General features: G+C 43.9%; 1 protein-coding gene across 5 annotated transcripts in view; it reads right to left on the bottom strand.

Annotated features, from left to right (window-relative positions):
- Nucleotides 1–1801: 1801 nt before the first annotated feature.
- mtss1lb (MTSS I-BAR domain containing 2b) overlaps nucleotides 1802–16886 on the bottom strand; it is a 37411-nt gene continuing 22326 nt past the window's right edge. Inside the window, exons 7-15 of one of the 5 annotated variants that reach the window (XM_061764874.1) lie at nucleotides 14395–14403; nucleotides 13755–13912; nucleotides 12841–12948; nucleotides 12493–12590; nucleotides 10760–11036; nucleotides 10568–10642; nucleotides 8902–9102; nucleotides 7751–7916; nucleotides 1802–7148 (exon numbers count right to left, since the gene is read on the bottom strand). In XM_061764874.1, coding sequence (XP_061620858.1) covers nucleotides 6319–7148; nucleotides 7751–7916; nucleotides 8902–9102; nucleotides 10568–10642; nucleotides 10760–11036; nucleotides 12493–12590; nucleotides 12841–12948; nucleotides 13755–13912; nucleotides 14395–14403 — 1922 coding nt within the window. In that variant the 3' untranslated portion in view covers nucleotides 1802–6318. Of the gene's footprint in view, nucleotides 7149–7750; nucleotides 7917–8901; nucleotides 9103–9990; nucleotides 10150–10567; nucleotides 10646–10759; nucleotides 11037–12492; nucleotides 12591–12840; nucleotides 12949–13754; nucleotides 13913–14394; nucleotides 14404–16886 lie in introns of all 5 variants that reach the window. The other 4 variants (XM_061764870.1, XM_061764871.1, XM_061764872.1 and 1 more) reach the window with 4 other exon arrangements.

The following is a 16886-nucleotide window of genomic DNA, read 5'->3' as shown; positions in this document are numbered from 1 at the left end:
AAGAACGCGTGCAAATCAACGAGACTTATCGACGTCGAAGTTCTCCTTCTCCTAAATCGGCGGCGCCTTGTATGCTGCTAAATATGTGTAGCGAGTTATGATGAAATATGGAGAAGTTTCCCGCTTGATGTCGAAAATTTAAACGTGTTTGGTTGCGAGGCGGTAGAGATCGCCGGCTCATTTGCATGGCGGACGCGTCCGCGCAGCACTCGGAAATGTTTTTATTCAGCACACGCGCGTATCTGTGCAGTCACTTAAGTACAGCGTTGGGAGTAACTAATTACATGGAACTAGATTATGTCATTTCATTACTGGGAGAAAATGTGTCATCAAATGACAGTTGCTTTTGGAAACGTCGGTGATTAATTTTAGTTACATGTCACAATTTGAAATGCATAAAAGAACATTGACTTTTGAACAGGTCCGTCTTTATAATTTTGGACTTTTGTAGGGAACATTCACTTATCTACTGTCATATGAAGCGATATTGTCAAAATTGTGCACATTTGTCATTAGGTCAACATGGTATAGGATAATGGTTTTCCGCATGCTGTACACATATAATGCAACGAACATTTTTAAATTATGTATACAGTAATCCCCCCTCTGTCGCTGTGGTTAAGTTCCAGTTTTTTATTTATTTTTTATTTTTTTAAATCTCCTTGAGCCGCCGAGCTGCCACTCCTTTTATGCATTTGATCACATGTTGACAACACAGGGCCGCTGTTTCTCCGCATTCATGACTAAATAATAAGCACATTTAGAAATGGAATATTCTCTCTCTTTTTTTTTATGAATACATGTCTTTGGATCGAGGCTCATCATTTCTTGTTCTTTTTACGTGATATGAATTGTACATGCATTTAGCTATATGCAACATTTTTTTCATGCACTGCTGTGCCATTATTCGTTTGTCTGATGACTCGTATTCACTGTTGATTCACATTCACACTTCACGTAAACATCTGTCGAGTCTTACACGCACACTATATTGGGGTGGGCATCAAAAGCCTGAGAACACCATCCCAACTTTGAAATACAGGGGTGGCAGCATCATGTTGTGGGGTAGCAACATAAGCAACATCTCAAGACATCTGCCAGCAAGTTAAAGCTTGGGTGCAAATGGGTTTTCCAAATGGGCGATGACCCAAAGCATATCGCCAAATTGGTTGCAAAGTGGCTTCAGGATAACGAAGTCAATGTTTTGGAGTGGCCGTTGCAAAGCCATGATCTCAATCCTATTGAATATTTACAAAAAGGCATGTGCGAGCAAGGCGGCCTACAAACCTGGCTCAGGAGGAATGGGCCAAAATTCCTGCCAAGTATTGTGAGCACTAAGGAAATCCCTAATGTACCTAAAAAAGGAAAAGTATTTTTATATAGTGTATATAAATATCAGGTTTCAATATAAACAGTAAAAAAAGAGAGAGAAATGGATAGATATGTATAAAATGCATTTGATGTGTTTATCTATCATTATAAAAGCCGAAAGGTTTGTGATTGGTCGGGATGCTGCTGACACTTCAAAGTATTTGTCGCCCTCTGCCGGTAGATTTTAGATTTTGAAGAGCAAAAGCAGAAACAAAAAAAAAAGATCCATACCTGCAGTTTCATACTACTACCATAACTCCTGAAATAATCGAATAATTATATATGGAAAAAAGAATTTTTTTGGTAGTATTTTTAAAAAAAACATTTTCCATTTTTTGTGCAAATAAATGCTCTAAATGACAATATTGTTGTCGATTCATATCTATCCATCTCTTTCCAGTATGTGAAACACGGACACGTGATGAATGCACACAGTTGAAGTACAACCTTTATTAATAGTGGAATCATCACAGTGCGTTTTTTGTTACATCAGCGGAGTGACTAAGGTTAACTCAAAGAGGGGAGGGGAGGGGAGGGGAACAAAAGAAAAAGAATTAAAAGCTCCATTTTACAAAAACCAAAAGGGAAGACGTGAAATAAAAAGTGAGAGCTGCAGCAGAGGCGACTGAACCTTAGTTTTCCCTTCACAGACAAAGAAGACGAAGACTGTCGTCGCATACACAAAAATTGAAGACTATTTTGGAAATTGCACATTTTAGTGGGTTTTAGTCCTTTTTTGTGTTTGTGTACTATTGTGCTTTGTGTATGCTGTTGTGTATAGTGTCAAAGTTTTTTTGTTTTGCATGGGTAAAGGCCGTAACCTTATATGAGGGGGGTGGGGGGGATGACCAGAAAATAACCAGAAAAGTCACAAAATTAATAATCATCAGTCACTTTTTACAGCGTTTTGATCTTTTTGAACTTCCTTTACAAGTATATTAATTTTTTTTTAAGACGCGTGCCAGCACACGTTGCATGTATGTCACTACAGTATTTGAATATAATGATAATCTTTTTTCTTTTTTTTCTTTTTTTTGCTGCTTCTACACACACTGGAATTCAATTAACGATTCACTTTCCTGTTAGACATGAATTACAACACAGTCAAGCATGTTTAAAAATATATTAGATATTAAATATTTGTGCCCCAGGAGCTTCAACACAAACATGACAATTCTTGTTCGGCCATGAAATGCTATTAAAATTGTGACCTTTTGTGGGATTTATGTGCAATTTAAGGGGATTTGTGAACAAATTGTGAATGATTTAGGTTCACCTAATTTTAACCAATGACTTTTTATTTTCTTATTTTTATTATTGAAGTCTTATTTTAACTTGCGAAATGGCCAACAGTAGTGGTGGTCTCCATGTAAACGTAGGGCAGTGTGATGTAGAAACGCTTCATAGGAACATTGTCAAAACCCAAACCTAAAGAGCCTCTTAAGAGCAAACACGTACAACAGCTCCCCCTGCTGGAGAATCCTCAGACTTCCTCTCTTTCAATTAAACCAGACGCGCGTGTTAAATCAATAAATTAACGAAAAACGTGAAGAAGAAGAGTTCACTCGCCTCTGATCCCGCACGTTCTACATTATATTACACACAGCTCTTTTTTTTGTACATTAAAAACACAAATCATGAAAGAATGAAAGTAAAGAGCACACACTCGTTTCGTCCCTCTTTCACTCTGTGGTGGCGTACAGTCCTCATCATGTCCACTTTTAATTTTCATCATCATGTCCACACCTCGCTTACGTCATACCCTCCGTCACGCCCACGTTGCGTCTCCATCATCTGATCAAACTCTGATCAAACGTCATCATGTGATCAAACTCTTCAAACTCTTCTGTCCTGAGCTGTTTGTTGTTTTTGTTGCATTTGTGCCGACAAACGTGTCTATCTAAAAAGTTACATTCGTTTCCTATTACAGGTGAATAAATGCTGATTTAAATGCTTTTCTTTTTCTTTTCAAGTGTATGTCGACAATTGTAACTGTGCTTTCTTTTCTTTCTTTTTTTTTTTTTTGGCCGATCAAACTAAGTAACCAAAGTGATCGTTAAAAAAAAAAAAACAAAAAAAAAACAAAATATACATTGTATTTATTTTAATTTATGCAACTTTTGAGGATTTATGGTAGTCTTTCTTTAACCTGTGATTTTTGATGGATTTTCATAATCTTATTTTGACTGGTGCAATTTTTGAGGGATTTACCGAAGTCTTCATTTACCTGTGCAATTTTGGAGGGATTTTCGGACTGCTATTTTAATTTATGAAACTTTTGAGGATTTATGGTAGTCTTTCTTTAACCTGTGGTTTTTGATGGATTTTCATAATCTTATTTTGACTGGTGCAACTTTTTGAGGGATTTACCGAAGTCTTCATTTACCTGTGCAATTTTGGAGGGATTTTCGGACTGCTATTTTAATTTACGCAACTTTTGAGGATTTATGGTAGTCTTTCTTTAACCTGTGGTTTTTGATGGATTTTCATCATCTTATTTTGACTGGTGCAACTTTTTGAGGGATTTACCGAAGTCTTCATTTACCTGTGGAATTTTGGAGGGCTTTTCGGACTGCTATTTTAACTTACGCAACTTTTGAGGATTTATGGTAGTCTTTCTTTAACCTGTGGTTTTTGATGGATTTTCATCATCTTATTTTGACTGGTGCAACTTTTTGAGGGATTTACCGAAGTCTTCATTTACCTGTGGAATTTTGGAGGGATTTTCGGACTGCTATTTTAATTTACGCAACTTTTGAGGATTTATGGTAGTCTTTCTTTAACCTGTGGTTTTTTATGGATTTTCATCATCTTATTTTGACTGGTGCAACTTTTTGAGGGATTTACCGAAGTCTTCATTTACCTGTGCAATTTTGGAGGGATTTTCGGACTGCTATTTTAACTTACGCAACTTTTGAGGATTTATGGTAGTCTTTCTTTAACCTGTGGTTTTTGATGGATTTTCATCATCTTATTTTGACTGGTGCAACTTTTTGAGGGATTTACCGAAGTCTTCATTTACCTGTGGAATTTTGGAGGGATTTTCGGACTGCTATTTTAACTTATGCAACTTTTGAGGATTTATGGTAGTCTTTCTTTAACCTGTGGTTTTTGATGGATTTTCATAATCTTATTTTGACTCGTGCAATATTTGAGGGATTTACCGAAGTCTTTATTTACCTGTGCAATTTTGGAGGGATTTTCGGACTGCTATTTTAACTTATGCAACTTTTGAAGATTTTGAGAAAACTTTTGAGGAATTTATGGTAATATTTTCGTATAGTTATTTATGGTAGCATTTTCGGAGTCTTGTTTTTAAGCAACTTTGAATGGCTCTCCAGTCTTATTTGAACCTGCACAGCAGTTTTTTAGGCTGCAACTCATGACAAGTATGTTGAAAGATGTTTTTGTTGAGGATACAGTATTTGTTTGGACATGAATACAACTTTTTTTTTGTGGACATTACGTAGCACAACACGCTGTCGAGGTATTTAATCTCCACTTCATCTCATCTATCATCCTCATCACTTCCTCTCTCTTCTTCTTTTTCCTCTGTAAGACTTCCTCGTTAATTCTGAACACACGGCGCTAGTTCACCGCCATACTTCCGCAACGTCCTCGACCGCTGAGCAAGAAAATAAAACACACTTATTGCTGCGTTTATGACTCTCCTCTCTGGTTCTAGAAAATATATATGTATATTATATATATTATATATATGAATGTATCTGTAACGACTGCTCGCTTTTCACCACATGCCCTCTCGAGGCGGCGCACAAGGAGAACGAAGTCACGATAGAAACGAGAAAGAAAGAACACGAGACACGCAAAAGAAGACGCCTCATTGGCTCGCCGGCTGTCCTGCAGTGGCGCGGGCGCACACACACACACACACACGCACGCACACACAGACAGGTGTGGGGGACACCAGTACAGTTCAATGCCAACAAGCCGGCCGACCCGCCGAAGGGCGGCGCACGATGTTAGCTCCCCGCGCTGGTACCCAAGATTCAGTGGAGTCGAAACAACCGGGACGTCATGTGACATTCGGAACCCGCACCATCAGTCCTTTTTCGGTCCCGATTGGAAAGCGTTTGAGCATTTATTTTTTAGTTCACTTCCAGGCCCATGTACTAGTATCATACGTAAGACAATTAAGCGCCTGGTAAAACAGTTGTGGATTATGGGCAATGTTTTTTAAGCAATGTTTTTACCACTACTAATGCTACATTTGGTCTACTAGTACGCAAACACATTTTACGAGTAAACAACTGCTTCACTAGTAGCCCTATTAGGCCCCACTTGTCGGCACATGTCATGCTCTACTAGCCACCTTATCAAGGTTGTCCAGCTTAAGGTCCGTATGCTCTTTGTCTTCACTATTAGGAAAACGACATGGGAGTCGTGACTAGTAGCATATAGTGTAGTAGTCCTACTAGTATGGACCTTAAGCTGGAGCTCAAGAATATCAAATAAATGCTAAAACAATGTGTGAAACCTGCCTACTAGTTGGGCCTAGTAGTGTTACTAGTTTAGCATAGTAGTATACTAATAAGGTTTCATTTCATACTAGGCCAAAAGTGGCATGAGTAGTCGAAGAAATGTCACTAGAGGCAGTGCATTGGACTGTCGCACTAGTGAAGACAAAGAGTGTACTAGTAGTACATGGACCTTAAGATGGATGTCAAGGATATAGAATAAATGTTCAAACACATTTCCATAAGCGTAGAGAAGAGAAACATGCATCCAACACACACACACACACACACACACACACACACACGAGTTATGGTGCTAACATGTTAGAATTTTATAGTGTCGGCTCTAACGGCGTCTTTTTACGTTTTGTGTATGTTTTCATTTGTCTTGTTTAATATGATGAGATTTCCCTACGAGTTAAAGTTCCCGTGTGGACACCCGACACAGGATCCTCCCCTACCCTGCGGATCACAAGATGCGCGGTGCCGAGCGGTCGTTTGAGACGGTCTTGCGGAGTCGAACGCCCCTGCGGATGGTGGTCAGCATGTCGCCGGACGATCCCTCCGCCCCCTCGAGGGCGTCACCTTGCCCCGCGGTGAGCGGCGTCGGGTCGTCCGGGAGGGCCGGGAAAGGGAACTGACCCTCGCCGAGGGCGTGGGCGCCGGCCACCAGCTCCCCAATTTTCTCCACCAGGCTGTGCCGGTTGGCGGCAATCATCTTTTCCTCTTCAGACCCGGAGCCGCCGCCCAGCCCCACGGTTCCGTGTTGCTGGGCGTAGACCTCGAGAGCCGCCCCGGAGCCCCAAGCGGTGTTCGGGAGGCTAAGGCGTTTGGGCGACGCCTTCACGTAATTGAGCGCACCCTGGGCGTCGTCCACCATGAAGATGCACTCCTCGCTTCCCACCCGGACCGGCACGTTGCCAACCCCGGGTGAGTGGGCGTCTCCGGGAATGGTGGGCGTCTTGACAGGCACAATGGGGGGTCGGATGGGAATGGGGCCCGCGCTGGAGAGCGTGCGCCTCACGCCCGGTTTGGTGGACGGCGTTCTACGGATGGTGGCAGTGCCCGGGGTCCCCGATCCTCCGGCCACCCCGGCTCCGGGGGCGCTGACGTGACCACCGGGACCCAGGACCCCGCTGGGCAAGCCGGCCGTGCTGGCGGGCCGCTTGGTCTGGATCATGCGGCGATAATTCTGGGCGATGTTGGAGTGGCGAGGGATGGTGGACGACTTGTCGAAGTCCGTCTGACCGTCTGGGCCTTCGGGATCGCCGTTCACCGAGTAGCAGTCGTAATCGGAACCTGAAACGTGCAACGCAAAGAAAAGATTACCCAGATGTTCTTTTTCTACGGCGCCTTTCACATTTATGGTAGCCCGATTTTAGGATAGAAAACTTTTGAGGGATTTACCGCAGTATAATTTTAATGTATCCGACTTGTTGGGGGATTTACGCTCGTCTTATTTTAACCTTTGCTACTTCTGTGGGATTTTCAGTGTTATTAAAACGTACAAAACCTTTGAGAGATTTATGGATATATTTTGAACCTATCCAACTTTTTTGGTAGTCTTATTTTAATTTGTGCAATTTTTTAGGGGTTTATCTGGGTCTTATTTCATAGCCTGCACAATTTTGGGGGTATTTTTGTATTCTTATTCTAACCTGTGCAACATTTTAGAGGTTTCTGGTAGTCTTACTTTAAAGTGCTATTTTTATAAGTGTTATGTTATCCTACCTAACTCTGGGGAGGGTTTACGATAATCCTCTTTTTTCTCTAGCTCTTATCCCATTCAGAGTCACGGAGGAGCCGGATTTATAAAACCACACCTCAGAGTGATTTTTCAAATGTAAAATACGTGTCTCGGCGCAAGAAAAGTTAGGAAACAAGGAGAAAATGACTCTCACCCTGAGAAGGGATGGTGTCCTCCGAGCAGGAAGGGGTGGTGGTCTCGGTGCTGTATCCGCTGGAGTACTGCAGCGAGTCCCTGCTGCTCTTCTGCTGCTCCGCGCTCAGGCCTCGGGTCAGAACCATGGCCAGGTCGCTGGCGGCCGGAGACGTCTCGTCCCCGTACTGGGAATCGCAAAGACACATTTTGTGTCAAAATTTCGTTCAGCACCCATGTACGGAGAACATCACACTACTCGTCGTGATGCAAGATTATGGGTCTGATCGGCTTTAATGTCATCATTGGTGGTCACCGGTGCTCGGGAGAGGACGTTCGTTTAAGGCTTGCTTGAGGTATGTTCACATACTTTTAATACGAAACGGCTCGCAAGCAGGCAACAAAACGTTATTTGGCCTAGCGAGCTACTGCTAGCACTAACGGTTGTACCGGCGTTCTGTCGAATCATGCTCACACACGAGCACGGTTGTAAACATGAGATATCGAATTTGCGATAAATCAGTGGTATTTGTTGCTTGTTTTGTTTTGTATTTTAATAGATAACATGAATTCTTCTGTCTCGCCATCCTACTTTTATTTTTGATGTGCAAAACAACCCCAAAAAAATAAGAATGTCCTTCAATAAAAATCCAAACTTCAAACTATTAACAGTCCCTGCCTAGGAGTTGATAAAGGCCGTTAAAAAAAAAAAAACATGAATTCAATGATGTTATATTCTTTGTTCCAGCCACGTTGCTCCGCACACGACAAACAGGTCTGTCTTTAATTTTAATGAACAGACAATCTGCCTCCCACCTGTCTTGGAAGTTAACAGTTTTCCATCTTTCGTTTGGCCATTTTTGGGTCAGGGGAAGTGTACATTTGCTCGAGGAGAGCGGTAGCATAATTGCTAACGACTGCAACAGAAAAGGAAGGGGCCCTCGTCAGTCTAGACTGATGGGCCAACACACTAGCAAAGCATTCTGGGATTTGTAATATTAGAGGCGCATGTGCTATATACTGGCGGGCCAGCACTAATACACGTTTGATATGGTCTTGCGGGCCAAATATAATTACATCGTCGGGCAAATTTGGCCCCCGGGGCTGAGTTTGACATATACACTCTAAATTTTGATTACAGTAGCACTCCAGGAACATCTCAATCTCTGTTACCTTGGCAGCGGAGGACATCTTGACCCTCTGGGCGTCGTCGGCGTGGGACGGGCCGGCGTAGCCTTGCGCACTGGGCGAGCCCTCGCTCTCCCGCAGCCTATCGAGCGGCGGCTCCTTCCTCCTCTGGACGACTGCGGCGGTACCGGCGACAGCCACGGTGGCGGCCACGGGCTGCTCGTAGGTACCTGCTTTGGACCAGTCCTGAAGAGTTTGGAGTGTGGTTATTAGCAGACAAGCGGTAGCAGGGCAAGGTTACAGCGAGACTTGTCCGCTATCCTGCAGTTTGACGCTCTTGGATGCGCGTGCCGCTAAGGGGGAGCGGTCGCTCGGTTGGTTTGACTGGTCAGCTCGCCCTCATCCTGCTTGGCTTTCCATAACATCCAGGCGCGGGGGCTGACGCTAAGGGTGCTTTCACACTGGCTCTAATTTACCCACTTTGGTACGGTTCGTTCGTGTAGCTGTGAACAGAGCAAACTAGCTCCGATGTGGACTGTTTCAAGAGTCTGGTTTCGCATGTTAGCGGTTAGTTAGCAGTTAGTTCGCCCAATCAACATGAAACCGGACGGGCGTGTCTTGTATCCATGCCCGAAACTAAATGGGAAGTCGCTCATTTTGGTTTGAAGCAGCAACTTTGAAAAGATCTCAATCAGGAGCACTGCTTCGAATTTAGGGGGGGAGAATCAGCCCCTGACATCAGTATCACCAAAGGACATGAAATTGGGCAGATGTGCCTGTCCTGAAAGGACGCATGAAGTCTCAAGGACCAAAGGCCGAATATTTTACAGGAAGCCGCTCCTTTTGGTTTGAAGTGGGAATTGGGTGGCTGCGTCTTCTCCATCCTGACAGGAAGCATGAAAAAGTCTCAAGCACTCATGTAAGAAATTGAACAGGAATTTGGACATTTTGGTGTGAATCAGCCATTTTTGCCTAACTGATTCTGACCAGGAAAAGCCAAGCACGCACGTGAAAACACCCTTAGGAAGCAAAACAATGGAGAATCGAATGAGTGAAAAGAAAGAAATAATGACACTTGAAGCGAGCGGGGATGAACAAACCAAGGCGGAGATGAGCAGGCAATGGGGAACAAACCTTCCAGGCGGGAACCTTGTAGGATGTGGGAGAAGAGGAGCAGGAGCCGGAGGGCCGGCTAAAGGGTGGGGGCGCAGTGACGGGGAGTGTGACAGAGTGAGGCCTGGGCGAGCCTGAGTGAGAGAGAGCGGGGCGGAAGGTAGCGAAGGACGAGCCAAACTGCGGGAACGAGAGACAAGGTCACATGATCAAGAGGAAGAGAAGGAGGATGGGACGGGTGTGGGGGGCGGGGTGGGGGGGCGCTGCGAAGGACACACGACTACAACTTGCTGCTGTCGTGCACCACAATGGGACAAAGTAGCGTCTACTTTGTGTTAGCATGAGATGAGTTAAAGCAGCCCCGCACATTCAAATTCATAATCCAGTGTTTCCTGAATAACCCACATTAACCCATTCGTGACTCATCTAGCATATAAGCGTATGTTATATGTATTAGTGTGTACCGGTGTATTTTATGGTGCGTCGGAATGTATTAGTGTGTTCTAGTGCACGGCAATATGTACTAGTGTGTGCTTGTCATTGTCATCATAACAATAGGGATAATAGCAGTCATAGTGAGTGAGCTGTGCGGACTTACAGTGGTTGGCGAGTTGCATTCACTGACCGACTGACACGTTTCGGACGCCTCCGATGACGCCGAGCTGGACGACTTCTGCTACCCAAAACGCAAAGAGGACATCAAAATAAAAAAGAGAGCTGCAAATTGGTGAAGCAAATACGAGTTGATCCATAGTTCAAAACACAAATTCAGCGGGTGCCAGAAATGTACCTGGCTAGTGATGTCTGAGGGCATGGGCGAGGGCGGCTTGGAGTAGATGTTGGCGTCCTGAGACACGAAGCCCGAGTCGTGGGACGAGACGCTGCTGAGGCGGTGGGCAGCGATGCCCCCCGCGGGCCCCCCTGGCTGGCACGGCAGGCTGCTGCGGTAGCGATACGAGGACGAGGACGAGGAGGTGGGCGAGTGGGGCAGCGAGCCGCCGCCCCCCAGGCCCCCCCCGCCGCCGCCGGACGAGCGAGAGGCGCTGCTGTGGGCGCTGTTGACGCTGCTGTTAGGGGTGGGGGGGGGGGGGGGGGGGGGGGTGTGACGGTGATGTCATCATGTTGATGATTGGCGAGTGTGTGGAGGTTAGTGAGTTAGCGGGGGCCATTTAAGAAGCACGACAAGCCAGAAAGAGGGCGACACACACAACAAACGCACAAAATACACAAAGTGATAAAAAGAGAGGAAGGTTTTGTGTGTGTGTGTGTGTGGGGGGGGGGTGTGTGAGTGTGTGTGTGTTTGTGTGTGCAAGGTGGGGGGGGGAGGGGGGAGAGTGTCAGATCAGGGCATCAAGGTAACACACACACACACAACAAATGGTACACAATCACACAACAACACACATTTACCCACACTAGTACACTATAACACGCTTACCGTAATTTCTCGTGTATGAAAAAAAAAAGAAAAAAAAACATCAAAAAATCTTCAATAGTCAATCGTGCATATTATACATAGGTATAGTAAAAGTTAGGTTCACATTTAAAATGTAATAATTCATCTACTCCATCATAGTGTGTATTGAGGCTGTGATGTACTCTTGTGTATAGTTTTGACACTGCAGAATTATTATTAAAACTAAGGTTTACTAGTTCTTTAGTAATGTATGTATTACTGTGGCGCACCCGAGTGTTTAGATATAACAACGATGACGTCATTGTAAAAACATGGCGGCTCGCTATAGGATTTCCCAGCATGCCTAGCGCCTTTGTATTGTTGTTAAAATGCTGTTTTAAGTCAGTTAGTCCCCAATACCATAAATAGTTGTAATAATGTGAATGCTAATAGATCTTATGTGTGTTTATCTGCCCTTTTTTGTTGTGCCTTAACTTTTTGTTGTTGTTGTTTGTTTGTTTTTGTTGTTGTTGTTTTTATCTTGCGCCAGGAGTAATACATACAGTACTAAAGAATAAAGTCAACCACAGTAATAATAACAATGCTGATCAGACTTATGTAGAAAAACAAATTAGGAGGGGATCACCACAAACATTTACTGCATGTACATTTTTATCAATGAATAGAGAGTCATGGGTGCGCATTATACATAGGAAGAAGAATTTTCCTGATTTTGGCGTGTGCATTATGCTCAAGAGCATATTATACACGAGAAATTACGGTATGTTATTTGACACACCTAATATACAGTGACACACTATAATGTTAATGGACATTGTAAGACACACTAAGACATATTGGCAATGCATTATTACACATTAATACAGGCTGACGCAGATACTGAGACACATTCAGATACAATAATGCACACTAATACACGTTGACACGCACACAAGGTCAGGGTTACACACAGCGCCTCTTTCAACAGGTCAAGACCTCTATTGATTTGGAACTATGTCAAGAATTGTCACCTCTCGTGATTTTGAACAATGTCTGACATCAGACGCAAGGCGTATTGATTTGGAAACTGTTCCGTGTTCGCACACTGTGTGTGTGTGTGTGTGTACCTGCACATGCTGCTCTTGCGTGAGCTGGAGCTGCTCGGCGAAGAGGGCGGAGTCTGATAGGACCAGCTGTAGTCGGACCCCTTAAGGTCCTTGATCACCTGAGGACACACATGCACGCATGGTCACTGCTCTGCACGTGTGTGCATGAGTCTACATGTACAGTATGTTTCATGTGCATGCGTGTGTGTGTGTTACTATGTTTAATGTATCTGTGTGTGTTTGTGTGTATGTTGTGTGTGCTAATTATGTGCATGTGTGTTTAACGTGTGGATGTTGTGTGTGTTTTTAAGTGTCTGTGTAGGTGTGTGTATGTATGCGTGTGTGTGTGTGTGTCTGTGTGTGTGTCACCTGTTCACTGGCGGGGGGCAACTTGTGTGGGTCAGTGGTGAGCACAGTGAGGTCATCAATGATGGCCTGCAGGTGCGTGACCTCGCCCAACATGGCAATCTCGCCATTCTGACAACACGAACATGGACAACGTCACACTACCGCCGCCAAGGCTTACAGACACAACACAACAGAACTGACACACTATATAACACAATGACACGGAGTGATAGACACACTGACGTAGACACATGCAAAAACACTGACATACACAGACACATACATACACACAATAACACGCATCGATACACATCAACATGTACTGGCACACAATAACACGTATTGACACAAACTAACACACAATAACACAGAAACACACTGACACTGACATAGTCTCACTCAAAACACTGGCGCACACACACAGTAACAGACACACACACACACACACATTAATGCACAATACCACACAGTCACACTGATATCAACTACAATACACAGATACACACTGTTATACACTCTATAACACACACAGACACACGCCGATGTACACAAGAAAACACAGACACAAAAACTCCACTTTATAGCACACACAGACACACACTGATATGCTGTACACTACAACACGCAGTTATACACTATAATACACACCGATTAACACTGACACACACACAGACACACTTATGTACACTACAACACACACTAACAAGCATTGAAAAACACAGACACACATTTTAACACACATTGACACAGACCCACACTTGTGGATAGTATAACACGCATATATACACGCTGATTTACACAACAACACACAGACATGCAGAGACCCACTATAGTCACACACGGACGTAGACTTTAACACACACTGATATGTAATACAAACACAATACTGTACAAGTGTTACATAAGAGTGTCCAGACAAAAAAGAAGCGTCTGACCACGACGGGCTGCAGGAAAGCGCTGAACGTGCAGAATCGTCCCCGTTCCTCCACGAGGGCCCGCCGCACCGCCTGCTTCTCCATCTCCTCCATCAGCAGGCACATGTCGGTCACGTCCTGCATGGCGCTGTCCAGCTGAGGCTGCAGGTCGCCGCGCCCTGGCAAACACCACCAATCACAGCGGAGCACATTGGAGCGCGGCGCCAACGTAGAAATGCTAACGGTCGCTGCTAACAGCGAACACTCCAAAGTCAAACTGGCTCAAAGCATCTGGTGGGTTCATCACCTCTATTGATTTTGAAATGTGTAAATACACAAATTATGAATTTTTAACCCAGTCTAAGAACTTTGGAGGCTCCAGCGTACATCGGAACGGAGCGGCGAGCGCATGCAGACGTCCCGAAGGCCGAGATGCGTCCAAACGGGGTCTAAAAACAAAAGTGACGTGGTGATGCAGTAATATGGATACAAGTTGAAGTTGTTAAAAGATGGGCGACATACATACAAGTGGATGCTGAAATGCAAAACGGAAATACATGAAGTGAAAGTGTGCATGCATACATTGCGTGTGTGTGTGTGTGTCTACATGTCTTATTCTAGTAAGGAGGGAAAAATAAGCAAAGGAGGCCCACACACTTACCCTGGATCTCTATTAGAGGCCAACCAGTGCGGTGCAATTTTTTTTGGGGGGGGGGGGTTGTTGGGAGAGAAAGAGTGAGCACAAACTGTCATTAAGTGTTAGTCAGCCATCATTGCAAGTTAGAGGGGGGGAAAAAAGGCAGTAAGAGACTCAATTGTAGCGTTTACATGCTTTTATATTTGGTAGTACTTCTTTTCTGCCTGGCAACTGACACAGGGAAAACAATTAGTGCAGGGGAGGAAAAAGCACCTCTGATGGCCACCAGATGTCGCCCTCTACCGCCATTTTTAATTCAAGACGTCATTGAAAGAGTCCCTGATGACTCATGCTAGCTAACCAAGGGCATTGTTTCAGTTAAAAAAAAAATACAAATGGAATCTAACGTAAATAGGGCCCGAGCAGCGACCGCTGCAGCAAGGGACCTGTTCTAAGAGTAAGAGTTATTACATTCATTTATATACAACCCCAATTCCAATGAAGTTGGGACGTTGTCCATCCATCCATCCATTTTCTGAGCTGCTTCTCCTCACTAGGGTCGCGGGCGTGCTGGAGCCTATCCCAGCCGTCATCGGGCAGGAGGCGGGGTACACCCTGAACTGGTTGCCAGCCAATCGCAGGGCACATAGAAACAAACAACCATTCATCATGCCTACGGGCAATTTAGAGTCTCCAATTAATGCATGTTTTTGGGATGTGGGAGGAAACCGGAGTGCCAGGAGAAAACCCACGCAGGCACGGGGAGAACATGCAAACTCCACACAGGCGGGGACGGGGATTGAACCCCGCACCTCAGAACTGTGAGGCTGACGCTCTAACCAGTCGGCCACCGTGCCGCAAGTTGGGACGTTGTGTTAAAGATAAATAAAAACAGAATACAATGATTTGCAAATCATGTTCAACCTATATTTAATTGAATACACTACAAAGACAATGTTTAATGTTGAAACTTATCAACTTGATTGTTTTTAGCAAATAATTATCAACTTAGAATTTTACAGCTGCAACACGTTCCAAAAAAAGCTGGGACAGGGTCATGTTTACCACTGTGTTACATCACCTTTTCTTTTAACAACATTCAATAAACGTTTGGGAACTGAGGACACTAATTGTTGAAGCTTTGTAGGTGGAATTCTTTCCCATTCTTGCTTGATGTACAGCTTCAGCTGTTCAACGGTCCGGGGTCTCTGTTGTCGTATTTTACACTTCATAACGCGCCACACATTTTCAATGGGAGACAGGTCTGGACTGCAGGCAGGCCAGTCTAGTACCTGCACTCTTTTACTACGAAGCCACGTAGTAAAACGTGCAAAATGTGGTTTGGCATTGTCTTGCTGAACTAAGCAGGGGCGTCAATGAAAAAGACGTTGCTTGGATGGCAGCGTATGTTTCTCCAAAACCTGCATGTACCTTTCAGCATTAATGGTGGCTTCACATATGTGTAAGTTGCCCATGCCATTGGCACTAACACAGCCCTATACCATCACAGATGCTGCCTTTTGAACTTTGGGTCCATAACAGTCCGGATGGTTCTTTTCCTCATTGGCCCGGAGGACACGACGTGCACAATCTCCAAAAACAATTTAAAATGTGGACAGAACACTTTTCCACTTTGCGTCAGTCAATCTTAGATGATCTCGGGCCCAGAGAAACGGCCGGTGTTTCTGGGTGTTGTCGATAAATGGCTTTTGCTTTGTATAGTAGAGTTTCAAGCTGCACTTACGGTTGTATCGCCGCTCTGTATTTACCGACATTGGTTTTCTGAAGTGTTCCTGAGCCCGTGTGGTGATATCCTTTACACGTTGATGTCGGTTTTAGATGCATTGCCGCCTGAGGGATCGAAGGTCACGGGCATTCAATGTTGGTTTTCGGCTTTGCCGCTCACATGCAGTGATTTCTCCAGATTCTCTGAACCTTTTAATGATATTATGGACCATAGATGATGAAATCCCTAAATTCCTTGCAATTGTACGTTGAGGAGCATAGTCCTTAAACTGTTGGACTATTTTCTCACGTACTTGTTCACAAAGAGGTGAACCTCGCCCCATCTTTTCTTGTGAATGACAGCAATTCGGGGAAGCTCCTTTTCTACCCAATCATGGCACCCACCTGTTCCCAATTAACCTGTTCACCTGTGGGATGTTCCAAACACGTATTTGATGAGCATTCCTCAACTTTCTTTTTTGCCACCTGTCCCAGCTTTTTTGGAACATGTTGCAGCCATAAAATTCTAAGTTCATGATTATTTGCTATCAGTTTGAACATTAAATATCTATATTGCAGTGTATTCTGTTTTTATTTATGTTTAACACAACGTCCCAACTTCATTGGAATTGGGGTTGTACATTCATAATGTTAAAATATAAATAAAAATACTGATTTTATTTTTTAACCTAGATGTGCACATATCATATTGTATGCAATCTTTTTGTAGCTATTTTTCTAAGTTTGTTTAAAACTATATTAATAAATAATAAATTATTAATAAATCATAT

This window comes from Phyllopteryx taeniolatus, unplaced genomic scaffold, assembly GCF_024500385.1.
Source record: "Phyllopteryx taeniolatus isolate TA_2022b unplaced genomic scaffold, UOR_Ptae_1.2 contig_24, whole genome shotgun sequence".
NCBI lineage: Eukaryota > Metazoa > Chordata > Actinopteri > Syngnathiformes > Syngnathidae > Phyllopteryx > Phyllopteryx taeniolatus.
The sequence above is the reverse complement of the archived record's forward strand: the minus strand, read 5'-3'. Positions and strand labels throughout refer to the sequence as shown.